Here is a 16,546-nt window from a genome sequence, read left to right as displayed (position 1 = left end):
ATATAAAAACTGCTTCGTCACTAATACATAGCATTGAATACATCTAATTTACTAGACTAGTTAACAAACATCTCACTATACTCGTTTAAACTGGATATACGACTGTTGCGACATGACACAACGCCAAGACACAACGATAACATCTACAAGGTAAAGTACTTACAAGTTAAACGTCAACAGTATACGAAATCGTTACGGAAACTTCCTTTATAAATAAAATAATTATTAATCGATAATAATACGAAGGTCACAACATGATCATTGTTCGATAACTAATTTAAGGAAAATATAATAAAATACCGACGTGGAACACCGGAGGGACGATGCAAACATACATATTCGAATTATTCGATTCTATAACGCGACGGAATTCCGCGTTATGGCGTATTTGAGTCTATAAATAATTCAAATAATAAATTAATCATATATTATTACAAGTGCAGTGAAATTTATTCGAATTGCAATCTTCTATCCGATTATTTAATAATAAATCATTTAGTAATCGATGTATTCGATTCTCACATTCGCCATACGGCATCATCATAGTAAAATCGAACGAAATTAATTATTAAGTAACGTTTAATATTATTCTGCCAATTGGAATCAATTCCGATGCATTAAGTATCTAAATATCAGTCACGATGGTAAATATTTTTCTACTATAATAATGTTATGGGCATCGTCAAACGGTGCCGCATAAGGGTGACTACAGACGAAAATACGGCGACCAATATTAAACAAAGACTTTTTTTAAAATTATGAGTAATATTTTATCTAACTCAATTTTCAGAGAAACTGAAACAAAGATTATGGAAAATACGTAACTTCCGTCATCGTATTGTTTGAATCTTATTCTAGCTTTACCGAACTCGAACGAAAGAGAGGAACACTTTGTCCCGAGATATTATTAAGAAGTCAAATACTACAGATTAGTAAGTATTGAATGAAAGAAAACCGAAAACTAAGGATTTAATGTGGAAAAAAAAACAATAAAATTGTAATTCTTAACAACGACTTTCGATGACTAACTGGTCGCCGGCGACTCGGCTGTGATTCTGTTATTATTTTTTGGCTAAGATGTTAAGTTTTAATAAGAATGATTTAATATAATTTATCCGTTATGCTTGATGTAACTTTAATTTTTAAAACAAATTTTTCAGCGAATTTACTTTTCTAAATATAATTTTAAAATTAACACACAAACATGGACCTTATTGTCATACAAATAAAGTGTAAATGTTTAATGTATTCAAGATAGTTAAATCTATATACAAGAGGAATACATTGATCGTTTCAAATGACTTAATGGGTTACAGTAACAGAATCATATTTATAAGGGAAAGTAGTATTTGGCGCGACGTGTTGCGGATACAAATATCGTATGCACTTGAGTTAAACCAAGCCGTAAGCCGAAGTCAAGTTATCTTGTAAATATTTTCTTTGATTTGTTTAATAGTGGTAGCTGTGCAGTGGTGGGCTTGCTTATCAAACCCCCGCCCCACCACCAATCAGATATACAACTTGTATTCCTAAGATAATTTAACACACCAACAATTATGATATTTCGCTAATAAGGAAGACGTATTTAATAAATTGAATAATTTGTTTTCACATCAAGGTTTATACACTATTTGGGAAATTTTCCAGCAGCGCGGCGTCGAAGACGATACGTATCGTAGCATTCGTGTCGTGTTAAGTATTATATGTATATCCTGTTGCACTCTAAATAAACTAATATGTAACATTACATACTTTGTTATGACATAGTGGACTTATTGCATAGTTTTTAAACCGCGATCGGTTCGAGTTGTCTTACTTAATGTTGCGAACCAAAAGTACACAGTGCTGCGTGCTGCTTGAGCACCGGCGTAATAATTCGATCACTTCGGTAATTATAGTACATCTTATGAATACATTTCGTGCTCCCGACTCGCCACGCGTGCGGGACACATCTGGCAGTCGAATCGCGCGCATCTAGCGGAACCGAGTGTGACCCTGAAACGGAATTACGTCGTAAGCTCGTGGTGAGATTCAATAGGGGCGGTCCTTCGAGCCGGTCGGCGGGCACTGACCGTCGCTCAGAGCGGCAGGTGCGCGGCGGGCGGCGCGGCGAGCGGCAGCAGCGGGTGCAGCGCCAGCGCCGCGGCGGCCGCGTCGGCGGCGGCGCCCGGCTCGCCCAGCGCCGCCAGCACCAGCGCCAGGCGCCGCCACGTGTCGGCGCGCGACGGCTGCAGCGCGCCCGCCTCGCGCAGCGTGCGCTCCGCCAGCCGCAGCCAGCCCAGCGAGTAGTACGTGGCGCCTGCGACGACCGAATTATTCCGCTTAGAGCGAGCGCTCGAGGGGGGGGGGCGCCAGTGCGCAGCGAGGGTACCGACCGAGCTGCACGATGCTGTCGAGGTGCGTGGGGTGGATGGCGAGCGCGTTCTGGAAGCACGTGCGCGCCTCGGCCCACTCCGCGCCCGCCGCGTGCACGAGGCCGCGCTGCGGACAGACGGCCGGGACGAGGTAAGTATTTATGGCGGCAGCCGATCGCCGTATCTATATATTCCATGAAACACCGCTCGTGAAATTCATTACATAAATATGCACTGACCGTATAAAACACGAGGTGACTGAACGGCGTCAGCGACGCCGCCTCCGACACGCATCCCGCCGCCGCGTTCACTCTCCCTAGCCTACGAGTGATCCCAATGATTATACTCAGTGACGTAAAACAGAGAGCCCTCGTAATCTATTTCACCATTGCACTACAAAATCTATCTGTCACCTTACTCGATACAATTTGATTAAATTTTTAATGTTAAGTTCAAAATAAAAGTTGACCACAGAAATAATAGAAATGAAAGAGTAGTAGCATAATAGTAATCTTTCGGAACGAAAGTGTGTGTGTGTGTGTGTGTGTGCGTGGGCGGCACCTGAGGCAGAGGTCGGCCAGCAGCAGCCAGGCGTGCGCGCGGTGCTCGGCGAGCGGCGAGCGCGCGCGCGGCGCGGACTGCGACGACGCGCCCTCCGACAGCGCGCGCTCCATGCGGTACGCGCCCGCCGACTCCGCTCGGATGGACGCTGTGCGACACGGTTGCGGACGTTCCGTTTAGTTTTTTAAATTATCTCTACATAACGACGAAGTCATTTCTGAGGACTGAAAATAACTGGCCCGAGATGAGACCCCAGTGGTACTCCTCGGTTGCTTACACCGATTTATAGTGAAACACGTCTATTGCTATTTCTAAATATATTCTATTGAAATAAGACTTCAATTAGAGTCGTAGGGATAAAAAGAGCATAATTTGTCTATAAGACGATCGTGATCGACTTTGTCCAAAGCTTTGCTAAAGTCTGTGTAGATTTTATCGACGGATTCCACTAGTAATTTGACAAATTCGGTTACGGCTGGCGTATCACTAATGCTTATTTCCAGGTATCCAGAAACGAAAGATTAAAAACAAGCACATACATCTATGTACAATTATATTATTCTCCGTGATTTTTACAGTCTATCGATTTAGACGGAGAAGTTAATTGAGAAATTGTTTTATTATTTTTTTTTATTTTTTTTTATGGCATTGATTGGCGGACGAGCATATGGACCACCTGATGGTAAGTGGTCACCACCGCCCATAGACATAGGCGCTGTAAGAAATATTAACCAATCCTAACATCACCTATGCGCCACCAACCTTGGGAACTAAGATGTTATGTCCCTTGTGCCTGTGATTACACTGGCTCACTCACCCTTCTAACCGGAACACAACAATACAGTGTACTGTTATTTGGAAGTAAAATATCTGATGAGTGGGTGGTACCTACCCAGACGGGCTTGCACAAAGCCCTACCACCAAGTATTTAAAAGTTTGTGATTAAACGTTTAAAACAATATATTCTTACCGGCGTCTCTGTTGCTGTGCGTGTCGTCGTGTTGCGAGTCCGACAGCGCGTCGAGCTCGGCGTACCCGTTCGTATGCTCCGTGTCCACCTCGCCGTCCGCGCCGTTCAAGAGCTTCAGGAGCTCCTTACCGGTAGCGAGAGCTGCCTGAAATAAACTCATCGTACACTAGAGGCCGTGCCGGCGCCCATTCGGAGGCTACTTTTTATTTATTTAAATAAATACGTTATCAAGTCCTGGAGAGATATTGTATTCAATTATATAGTCGTTGACTTTTTATTTTACTTATATTACTTTCTCTATTAAAACATGGATGCAACGAACTGGTCACTACGCAGAAATAAAGTCTATCGCGCATCTCCCTGCGAGCCTCTGCTATCGTCCGTCCCCGGCACCGTCACCGTACCTCGCCGCTCTCCCACACGAGCTGCAGCGCGGCCAGGCTGGCGAGCGGCCACTCGGCGCCGGGGTAGTGGTGGTGCGCCAGGCGCGCGGCCGCCAGCGCGCGGCGCCCGCGCACGCCCGCGCACGCCGCGCCCCACAGCGCCGCCGCCAGCCGCAGCCCGCCGCCGCACTCGCTGCGCGCCCGCAGGCACGCGCGCGTCGCGTCCTGCGCCGCACGCCCGTTACCAATTAATTCTGAGGCAGAGCCGGGCCGCGGGGGCCGCCTTTTGGAACAATTACATTGCGATGCGATTCGGCAGCTGGCATGGTACGGATGAAATTTTTCAAAAACGTACTTTGGAAACTCCACCGAGTCCCAGCATTAGTTCGAGTCAATCGATCGCTTTATACAAATTAACGTCAATAGATTGGTTGTTCTGTTTAGTTTTACCATCGCCTCGTTCAACATCCCCAGGTGAATATACTGCAACGCCAGGTGGTAGAACGCCAAGTGATCGTTGTCGTCCAGCTCCACTGACTTCAGCAGCATCCTTAGACTGGTCTCGTTATCTGCTTCCTTCTCAATGCGAGAATTAGTTTTCTGAAAAGATAATAATATTTTGATTACATATTGTGTATCCAAATATAAAGAAAGTTTTGTATAAGTCAAGTACACAAAGTGTTTCGCGAGGATCTATTTTACGGACTTTTTTCAATATAATCTACACCTTCAACTTTTATTGTACATGTTTTCTACTAAATTTGCCTATTTTTTTTTAAACAAATGTAACTATTTTTATGTGATCCTTAAATTTTTCTTAGTTGAACCTTTCAGTGGGGTCACCTGTGCTTTCGATTGTCGTCCGATTCCGCAGTAGAGATAGCAGCGCGCCAACAACACGCCGCCCCGAGCCTCCTCTATCGCCAGCGCCTCCTCCGCCAACTCGATTCCCTCCTCTATCTACGCAAAACCAAAACTATCGATGTATCCACTCAATTTTCAACTATTTCTGGACAACGAATGAACCAAATAGTTTTTTTATTGAAGTCTACTACAAATCCATAAATAGAAACGCTCAAATAATAAAAATTATATTTAAAAAAACCAAGAGGTGTCGCGGGACCAGGCATTAGTATCTATTAAATAAGTGTTAATTGAAAACAATAACAAAAAATAAGTTTAAATAATATAATATAAAACGAAAGAAAGACAGGGATAGGTCGCCTGGTGGGGGGGGGGGGCTGCTACAAGGCCTTTTCCTTACGTGACGATTTTTACTCGAGTTGATGGATTAAGTATTGAGCACAGGGGGAGCACTCACCCAGCCGGCGCGGTAGGCCGTGCTGGCGGCCAGCAGGCGCAGCGCGGCGTCGTGCCGCAGCAGCGGCGCCGCGCGCCGGCACACGCCCAGCGCGCGCACGCTGGCGCCCCACGCCGCGCTGCCTGCGGACACGCGCGCGCTTAGCGGCTCGGACTCGCTCTTTTGCACCATTTTAAGTTGCCTTATTTGTCAATGATTTTTTGACATGAGCTTTAAATTTTCAATAGGCCGATTAAAAGTAGCTGCGGAATCTCATAGTAGAAACGAATACTGCACACTATTCGTTTCCCAGGAAGGATATATTAACTTTGCGAAGCCGGAAACTAGTGTGTTTTAGCTTACCTTTCCTGCACGAGTCTACAGTATTGTGTTTCTTACAAAAATGTCTATATTTATACTTGTGAAGCAATCGTCGATCGCTTTTAAACTGACTAAACAATCTTTCGATCTGTAATTCAGCATTCAATCCGCCTTTCTATACCTGGCAGCGGGGGCGCGGGGGGCGCGGGCGCGGCGCGCGCGGCCGCCGCCGTCGCCAGCGCGCGCTGCCGCCAGATGTGCGCGCAACCGAACGAGAACTTCATCGCGCGCTCCAGCGACTGCACGGGGCGGGGCACCGGGCCAACGAAAGCACACATTACTCATTCTACTCCTGGATTTATGATTCTGTGTACGTATATGACGGGCTACGTTATGATGTGAATAAATAACATTTGACACCGTCGGGGTGACGCCCCTCGCGCGTCCGAGACGCGTACCTCGATGACGAGCGCCATCTGCCCCCAGCGCACGGCGGCCAGCGCCAGCAGGTCGGCCACGGCCACGGCGTTCTGCAGCGAGTGGTCGCGCGCGGCGGAGAACTCTCCGCTCTGCGACAGCACGGCGTCGCGCACCGCCATGGCCTCGCCCACCAGCAGCAGCAGCAGCACCTCCTCGTACTCGTTTCGCGGCACGAACTGCAAACCCGCACTTGGGACTGTACTAATGTTTCGCGTGAGGAGTCGTCCAATCGGCCGAACACCTCGCAAACATCATTTCGACTTCTGCTCTCTAGCAAAATAACGATACGTTCGGAGCTCAATCCGTTTACTGTATTTACCTGATTGATTCCAGCGTACTTCTTCGGCTTCCACGGTCCCTCCGAGACGTACTCCTCCCTTCTCCTCGTGAGCGTGCCCTGCAACTGCGAGGGAGCCGCCACCTTCCGGGGCGCCTGGTACACCTACACAAAACAATAAATATACAATCGGTGCCGAGTCGGAGCGCACCGCGACGAAGCTGCAGCTACCTGTCCCGTGACGCCCCTCATGAGCACCTCGGCGAGCTGCCTGGCGAGCGTGAGGCGCAAGGCCTGCGTCGACACCGACTCGACGGCCGTCAGCATTTCGCGATACCTGGAGGAGTACAGCGTGTGTATGAGTGCGGGGCGCGGGGGGGCGGGGACGCGGCGGCGCGAGGCGCGCGGCGGGGCTTGGCTACCTGTCGATGGCGGCGTGCAGGCGGCCGGCGCGGATGTGCAGCAGCGGCGCGCGCAGCAGCGCGGCCTCCAGCGTGGCGCCGGCGCAGCGCGCGCAGCGCTGCAGGTACAGCAGGCTTAGCTCTGACGACACCTCGAAGCTGCGGATCTGCGGAAATTATTCCATTTAGGAATTTAACGAACTGATAGCGCTTACAAATAGATAAGCTGATTAGAATAGCTTAGGAATGAGACACTAGACCTTTATATATTTAAAAACAATTATTTTTGTACGTGTTGATCATATATGAGTAACATTTATTTCCTTCTCAAATTTGTTAAGCACATGATAATGCCCAATTTCTAAGAAACTTTAATAGATAAATTATTTATTCCTTTTACACTTCAGTATATTTATGATGAATATGTCTTGCACAACTCTTCTTCATCTTCTTGAAACTAGACCAGCCAATATGTGCTGTATAGTGTATGTATCGAGCCTATAGTGGAACTATTAGATAAAATATTTTACCATCTCAGATTCCCTCTCTGCCTGTTTGTATCGACTTGTAGAGCCTGGTAATGCAGTTTGTTCTAAGCACAAGCCCTTGATGGCATAGGACTCAGCTACTATACGAAGACTTCGGCTGTAAATTAGATTATATAACATAAATATTCATTCAAATTTCAGTTACAATACACACTTTTTATGAAGGTTATATAAAAATATATCAACATTTTTCTAATGGTAGACAATAAGCATAGTAACTAAAAATCAACCTAAAATAATATAAGCTATCAGTATTTTATATGTTTTATTGCAAATTTATATTGCATTCGTATCTTTTCTACAGTTAACAATCCCGTTAGTTTTATCATAACTTAACATTACACAATTTCCAGGGACACGTCATTTAAAATAGATTACCTAATTATAAACCATTATCTAATTATGATGGCAATTAGTTAATGAATCCCTTAGGTTGTTTTTCTAAGCATACATTTATTTTCAAAGCTCTACACTAAAAGTGTCTTTTATAAGCCATCTAGCAATGAGGAAATAGTAGGTTCAATCCTGACCACTTGCAGTACATAACCCTAACCATTTTTAAGTTGTCAAAAAGCTGTAATAATGGCTATTAAAATCACTGATGGTTTGTTTTTTTTTAAATATATTGTAGTTTTTAAATGACCAATGTATAATTAGATTTAGTTTAAAATACAATAATTAGAATTTGACAAGTATATTAAGAGAGGGAACATCTTTCTTACTAATTTATAGCAAAGTGATTAAATGATCTTGATTTATTATATCATAATACTGACAATGGTTAAAAAAATACTAATAGTAAAAATTAAATAAATAATTCTAATAATTGTATTGTGAAAAAAAATCTATACTAACACAGGCAGTTCCTTCTCCGTCAAGGTATTCAATTCTGCCAGTTTATAGTGTTTTAAGGCATCATCATAGGCTCCACAGGCATAATTTAACTTCCCTAATAATAAATGGGAATCAAGAGCTACTCCAGCCTTCTTCCCTGCCTCATCTGTAGCCAGTGTCAGGTACCCACGAGCCTCTGAAAGCTCTCGCTGGGCCCTTTCAACATTCTCCTTGATGGGTGCCCATTCTTCAAGATAGGCTTCCAACTTTCCTTCTCCAATGAGAAAATGTGCAAGACTTTCTGAAATTACATTCATTTTCATAATTAAAATTATGTTGCAGATATTTTCTGATAGTTTATTTGTATTAAAATGAAAAGTTTTAACTTGTAAAGAATTGGTTTTGTAATAAAGAGTCCGACATGTTAAATTAAAAAGAAACATACATATATCATTGTGGCTTGAAGATGATTCACCAGTAACAAGTACCTATGTGAATTATGATGTGTCATTAGCAAAGAAAAAATAATAACAGATTAAATAACCAGTTGTTGCTGTTCCTTTTGTATTACAAAATATATACGAGTGATAAGACACTAGACACAAGTGTGGGCGAATCAATGGAGGATAAACAAACCTTCCAATTAATTGTAATAACAAAAAACTGGACTTTAACTCATAGTAAATATTACAAATATAAGTTTGACAACACTCAGAACGACTGCTATAATATTTATAATCCTGAATGAATGTGTAAGTTACGCGGATTTTAATTAATATATAAGGTGATGACCAAATATAAATGCTGTTCACCATGTTGTGGTGACCTGGCCTTGAGCTGCTGAGCCAACTCCACAGCCTTCTTCCAATTAGACTCCTCCCGACTTTTTTCAATTTCAGTCTCGTAACTTCGTACTGCATTTTTACTTCTCGATGTCATTTTAACACGAGTAAGTCAGTCAATTGTCACAGCATCGATTTCGCCTGTATCACTTCACTCGGACATTGCAAAACCCTCACAAATTGCGAGAAACCACAGTAATTGAAGGCCAAATCTGACACATGATGACATCGGGTGTGAATTGGATTGGACGTTCTATTTTACGTAAAGATATAGTGCTAACAGAAACACTGCAAATACAAAAAAATATTGAAATAACACTTTTTTAAAATAAAAATAAATGTTTTATGTAAAATATTCAATTAGTATATATATTTTTTCCAAATATTCTTAAACACTTTTGAATTTTATATCTAATGTAAACAATAACATACTTTATAAATGCTTACTAAATGGGCGGCTTCAAATAGATATAAAAACTGCCACTAGATGGAGCAGCCTGCAACTAGTTTTATAGTCGTAACTATTTCGGTATATTGTTAAATATTGGTATTATATTATATAATAAGGATCTAATTTATGGGAGTGCATCAGTCCTTTCAGGGCTTCGGGACCTAAACAAGAGGTTCTAAAATTTTAATGTAATACTATAGCTATTTGTAGATAAAGTAAAAGGCAAAGGTGATATGCGATACTTTTGACGTTCATTAATTACTGTTTAAAGCGACTTACAGATATTGTTCAATTTAGTTTATAAAATAATAATTAGGGCTCTCACATCCTTTGTAGGTACAAAGGATTGGAGACCTCCAAATCTCTAAGTCAGGCCCTATATAAAAACATGTCTCGTTTATTTAGGTATCCAAAATACAGATTTACGCGTGGTACCTATTTCACGTAGGTACTAAATGTTTTTAAGATATCATTGTTTTAACGACAAACTGGCTTGTATGGACCGTGTTTCAAGGGATAACTACTGGTTTAATAGATATTTTTAAAGAAATAGTCTCATTCTTTATAATATCTAAAGATGAAAGTCAATGAAAAATAATATAGGAAACAGGAACCAATTAACAATTACATCCAATTAATAATTACTGAATCTAGATTTATTTGTCGCTTAAAAATAATTAATTCATTCAGTCGGCAGTCACCTTAGACATATTATTACTAAATGTATCCCAATTACAGATATTAACATATCCTACTTCTTCTAAAAGCATTATAAAATATCTGTAAGAACCTAAAAACAATTGATAATATTAAAATATATTAACAATGAGGCAGGTGATAGGATATCGCTTATCACGATAGCCATTGTGATTGGGTTACTATTTGTGTATATCTCACACTTAAAGAAATAACAGATTTAAAACTGTTTTATTTAGCTTATTATGTATATGTATGTAATTAAACAAACAAACCTATTATTAACCACGTAAATGTAGTTCTTAATTTTTTCCTATTTTAAATTATTACTAAGCGAACGAGTTTTTAAACATTTAAGGTTTTTAATAGTCAATTTATTATTTTTATGTAAGGTTGCTTTTACCATCGTGAAAAACCTTACGGGAACAATAAAACATTATTTATTACACCTAAAACGCATAATGATGTAAGTAAGCATTATATAATACTTAATAGTTAATGCGTTTTAGAGATAATAAACGATGTTTTACTCTTTTATAAATTTGAATTTTTTAAACACAGAACTTAAGAATAGAATATTTGTTGTCTTTTATCAAAGGTTAATATTGCATTATTAAATAAAAGATGGCATGTATGTATTTAAAATTCTTCTATGAGAACGTTCGGCTATATCTGAATCGATAGTAGTGGCATAGAAGCGGAATTGGCAAAATGTCAGTGGCACCAGACCATAAGGCGCCACATATTTAACCAATGTAGGGCTTCCTACAAGAACAAACGCTAAGCCGCGTCCTATATGAGTACGTACACTCATATGGAACGCGGCATTTTACAATCCAATTTATCAAAATGTAAAAAGACTTGCGACCCTGGGTACCGTTCACTCACTACAAAATATTTTCTAACGCTCTGTTGCACATTGAAGGGTGAGTTGATTATTCATTGTACCCCATTTTTTTGGATTAGTTAGTTTGTAAAAATGTCGTGTGTAAAATTTAAGTTACTGATCCAATGTAGAGCTGGATAGCATATACCTACATTAATGTATTTTGATGTGACATCTATTGGGGCGCCTTGGGGTAAGATTTACTTAAAAGTAGAATGAGTTCTGCCATCACGACAATCGGATGTGAGGCATTGTTAAGTATTATGCCTTCAGGCTCCCTCTAGGTCGCCGCTCTTCACTCCTTTGATTGTAAGTTACGTGTACCTCGTCCACTGCCTCTTCTTATGAGGCTTGGAATTTATTTCACGACGCTGCTCTAATGCACATTAATGGGTACAAATCACACATGGCAGAGTTTTATGCGATAAATGTAGGTCTCCTTACGATGTTTTCCCTCGCCGCCTAGCGTGAGATGAATAATTTATAAAAACAAATGAACCATATGAAAATTCAGTGGAGCACCCGCAATCATCGATAATGATTCACGAGTTCTGACTACGAGAGAAAACTAACAGTAGGTATTATATTAATAATGGGTGAATGAAGATTTATGGCAATTGTGTGTGTATTAAGTGTTTAATAAATTCATGTGACTTGTAGGAAAATTAAGTTGAAAATAAACTTCCGGCGTGACAGGCGCTGTGTTCAAAATGGTTGCATTTCTTTATTGACCGTAATTATATCCTCAAGGGCACGGAACGCTATATTAAGCACCGTATAACAATAAATTGTTCATTCCAACTTCCTGGGCGCAGGCGGTGACACGCGGCGCCATCACCGGCCGCGCCGCCGTCGCCTGTTACTGCAAGGTCACAACCTTTGCAGGATCAACTCTCATGATTAGCAAACATTCATATCCCACGTACAAGCTGCTGCCCCTGGTCTTGCTCACATGCACATCGCTGAAATTTATTGACATAGTCCTATTATCATGCATGTAAAGTATTAAGCAAGCATTGCACGGATACTTTTCTGTTATACTTATTATTATTAATACGCCTGATGGCTCTAACTACCTATTTTTTATTTTGGTAGGTAAGCTTTTTCTAGTTTTATTATTTGCATAGCGGTGTATTAGTATTCGTTAGATAAAATAAATAAAGTCAGTTAGTTTGCTAGAATATATAAAGAGGAATGTATAAATATAAGACGAAAGGAAACATTAATTGTGCTCCAACGTTCGAGGTATACGAAAGTTTTCCCTCGGGAATGAGTTATGAATGTACATTTCCACATAAGTTCTTAAAGTCAAATAAAAATAAATACACGTATTACTCGAAACTCACTCCGGCCGCTCGCGTGCCTGGAGAATTTTAATAAAAACCTACCAAGTTCCTTTGTGTTACTTACCATGGAAATCCCGTTGGCAAATGAATATCGTTAAGTATGTAATTTTCAATTTTATTGTTCCGCGAAACTATAAATGTAACAATGCTATCGCAATTCGAAGTGTTCGTTTCGTTTAATTGTAGCCGTCCCTTACTCGGGTATTAATTCAAGTTTTGAAAAGTATAAAATGCCGCGAAGGTCATACAATTCAAAATTCCGGGCCTCAATAAATATACCGAAGCGATTTACCAAACGTAAACACTGAATATATCTAAGGCTATATTTTTGGATGTTTAAAAAATATATCTATTATCTACTTTGAACGGTATGATCGGATGAACTAGAAAATTAATTGGGTCGTGTGTGTTACCAAATCTCAAAGCTTTATCTTAAGCTTTGTAGTTTAAGCCATGCGTTGATATGCCTTCAAGAAATTGCCGTTTATATATTTTATTGATACATTGGAAATAATAAATCAAGGATGTTTTCTGTTAACACAGTTCCGAGTGATGGCTCAGTCGTTAGTGTAGTCGTTAGTCTAGCAGGTCTCCGCCCGCTAAGAAAACAGCACAAGCCAACGTTTCCCGCAATCGACATAAATTGTGCGGCACTAACTTTATTTTCCGAGGCGGGAGAAATAAACCGATAGAAATAAAAGAAATGAACGTTTTCCTAGCGATTCGAGCGCGTTTAATTTTATGGCCGCTCTTCAATAACGTCAATTCGTCTGATGGAGCGCTCTCGAGTGCCTTCGATGATGCTTTCGTTATTTCTATTTATGACAATTTTCATCCAACTCACGTTCGGCGTATTCGTAAAACGTTTAACAAAAGAATATCATCAATTTTAATATTCGATTGTGAAGGAATAAATCGGCAACGGCTGTATATTTTTAGGATTCCATGGTTAAATATTTATAAAAGTAAACATGTTGCACGAGAACATTTGAAACAGAAACTCGACAAACACACATTTTATGTTGTAAACTATACCTGACAGAAATGTCTAAATTCTTGATATTATGGGTAACGTCATGACAATGTTACATGATATATCTATCATTGTCGTTTGTCTTTATGTCGTATAGCATTAGCAGCCTGTAAATGTCCCATTGCTGGGATAAAGGCCTCCTCTCCCTTTGAGGAGAAGGTTTGGAGCATATTCCACCACGCTGCTCCAATGCGGGTTGGCAGAATTTCGTTGAAATTAGACACATGCAGGTTTCCTCACGATGTTTTCCTTCACCGCCGAGCACGAGATGAATTATAAACACAAATTAAGCACATAAAATTTCAGTGGTGCCTGCCTGGGTTTGAACCCAAAATCATCGGTTAAGATGCACGCGTTCTAACAACTGGGCCATCTCGGCTCTAAAAAAAAAAAAATTATGTCGTATAAAAAATATTAATATCGATATACATATATTTTTGTGTTCTAGCTAAATTATTCTTACTATTCAATATATACGGAATACTAAAAGTGTTATATAAATATAAGTGTTGCCCTATTTTGAGAATATATCAAGTTATATTTATTTAGTTTCAATACTCGGTGATAGTTTTATGTTAAATTAAATGTAGCATAAGAGAAACATCTGCATGGATGCGGCAAACAGCAGTACTGCGGCACTGCGTATTCACTGCCTAATAAGATTATTGCGAGTTGTCATGAGCCGCTGAATAAATGCGACGTTTACTGTCATTATACTGTTATTACATAGTCTGCGATTGCGACTTTTATTTCATTATAAACGACGGCGATATAGACGACGGATTTGACAGTGGCTAGATTACAAGGCCCGATTAGTACACCCGACTATCCGGCCACCGAGTTAAAGAAGCATTTAGAACATGTATGTGACGTATCAAAATACTGAAGGCTCATGAAAATCAATGCACACTAAGTGCAAATCACCTTAATATATTTAAATTGCCTGATAAAACTGTTAAATTAAATTACCAATTCATTTCAGAACGGATAACTAATTTTAATTTTCTTTTACTCAGACTAATACTGAAATGTCAAATGGGGACGGTATTTTCCTGGCTGAAATTTATGTAAGTAGGTACTTTAAATAACTAACTATATTTTAGACATTTCATAATGTAGAATTCGAAAATACATTTAAATATTTTGATAACTTTTTTTTTGTATTTAACATTAATTTAATTTAATTGTGTCATTTGCCTGACTGCCTTGCTGCTATAATAATTAAAAAAAAAAACTTGGTATACATTTCCAATATACCAAACGTTGCATGTCTTATTGTTAATGTAGTAATGTAACCTCAAAAAGATATGCGTATTCAGTTGACACGTTTGGTTAATCATCTAAACAAATGTGAAGCAATTTATTTACCATGACCGAAGATGATTGACACCCTGGATGGCATTAACTTAAGGATTGAGTGGCGCAGCGCCCCCTTAAAATCAAACTACCGCAAAATCGACTCTTAGAGCCCTTGTTAATTAGGAAAGAACAGACTCTCCCAAATTTCACATCTCTATGTACGCTGTACGTCGATAGACAGAGCATTCCCCGGGACGTATTATAACATATTATTTTACATACAAAAAATATGATACTAAAAAGGCCAGACTAAAAAGGCGTGTCTCTACAAATTCGATAAGAAACATTGATTGTACTTTAAAGGAATTATATTATAGGTAAGTAATAAGATGGTAAGGGATAACTATTCCCTAAAAAACACCAACCCCTGGGAACGAAGATGTTATTTCCCTCGCGCCTTTTGTACACTGGCTCACTCACCCTTCAAACCGGAACACAACAATACTGACTGTTGTTATTTTGTAGTAGAACATACAATGCGTGGCTCGTACCAACCGGTCTGGGTTGGCACGAGGTTGGGCTTGCACTAAGTCTTACCACCAAATAATGTAGTAGAGTAGAGTATCAGAACAATTGTCATGTATGAAAGTATTAATATATATTTATAATTGAAATGACGTGTTACCAAGTACAATGGTAAGCATGTAATCAGTCGCAGCTAAGACTGGGCGCAATGTATCGGTGAAGCGCAATCCGTAAGCGATCAATGAGGAAGCCCGGCGGTGCATGAATCGCATATGCCATGCGTGCAGGCGATGAATGACGCACTCGGTCAATGTCGGGTCACGGCACGCCCCACCCCGCCTCACTCGCCCCTCGCCCTCCCCGTACAGCCAAATTGGTTTACTTCGGCCCACGTACCCGCTTTTCAATTTGTTACCTGCAAATTGATATCGGAAGGTTAATATCTGGTGAATTTATATTTACGAAGGCGCCGAGTTATTTAATGGCTGGCATTTAATTAGCACGGTCTAAGAGGCGAAGAAGCTATTTAACAGGATTACGTTGTAGATCATTTATTAAATTAAATTGATTATTAATTTGACAATTGCATGCTTTTATTTTATTTTAAGACATTTGAACTAGAAGACCTGCCTCCAGTCCAAAATTCTTAAAATACATATTAATAAAAAATTGTGAAACAATGACATAATTAAGTTTTATATTGTTTATGCGTCGTTCGGACCGAAACTGATAAATTGATTCCAATGTTTGTTGCCGGTTCAGTCTGCGAACGTGGAAAGCCTTTTTTCATTGACTTGTCTTATCGATGTTTTGATTTTAATCCAAGCAGATTAACAAGTTTTAGGGGCAAAATCGTTGCTGTGTACTGGAGCCTAGTAACTTAATTAACAGCATAATGTAAACGCAATACCTCCAATACCTATTGCAGACACAACCCTTAAACATACCACAGCTGGACAAAGGACTCTCAAACTCGACCTCGCCAACGTGATTTTTTTTCAACGACATTCTAACAAAGCCTTCTGGCGTACTGTCAAAA

General features: G+C 40.3%; 1 protein-coding gene and 2 long non-coding RNA genes across 3 annotated transcripts; 1 reads left to right on the top strand and 2 right to left on the bottom strand.

The window, feature by feature from the left end:
* Positions 1–1,207: 1,207 nt before the first annotated feature.
* LOC125067014 lies at positions 1,208–2,121 on the bottom strand. Its single transcript, XR_007119706.1, has 2 exons — positions 2,073–2,121; positions 1,208–1,995 (listed from the first exon to the last, which is right to left on the bottom strand). It is a non-coding gene; the product is annotated as an uncharacterized LOC125067014 (long non-coding RNA).
* Positions 2,122–2,123: 2 nt separating this feature from the next.
* On the bottom strand, positions 2,124–9,490 carry LOC125067101 (tetratricopeptide repeat protein 7B; the record flags this gene model as incomplete). The annotated part of the gene is made up of 17 exons (XM_047675481.1): positions 9,242–9,490; positions 8,451–8,730; positions 7,578–7,692; positions 7,069–7,214; positions 6,878–6,983; positions 6,689–6,811; positions 6,348–6,545; positions 6,102–6,188; positions 5,590–5,748; positions 5,112–5,228; positions 4,719–4,868; positions 4,290–4,493; positions 3,886–4,030; positions 2,916–3,063; positions 2,594–2,675; positions 2,376–2,481; positions 2,124–2,299 (listed from the first exon to the last, which is right to left on the bottom strand). Coding segments are annotated over exons 1-17 (2,469 nt in total), but the record flags the coding sequence as incomplete, so codon positions are not given.
* Positions 9,491–14,466: 4,976 nt separating this feature from the next.
* LOC125067009 lies at positions 14,467–15,159 on the top strand. The gene is made up of 3 exons (XR_007119705.1): positions 14,467–14,545; positions 14,700–14,750; positions 15,003–15,159. It is a non-coding gene; the product is annotated as an uncharacterized LOC125067009 (long non-coding RNA).
* The last annotated feature ends 1,387 nt before the right edge of the window (positions 15,160–16,546 follow it).

This window comes from Vanessa atalanta, chromosome 10 (genome assembly GCF_905147765.1).
Source record: "Vanessa atalanta chromosome 10, ilVanAtal1.2, whole genome shotgun sequence".
Lineage (NCBI taxonomy): Eukaryota > Metazoa > Arthropoda > Insecta > Lepidoptera > Nymphalidae > Vanessa > Vanessa atalanta.
The sequence above is the reverse complement of the archived record's forward strand: the minus strand, read 5'-3'. Positions and strand labels throughout refer to the sequence as shown.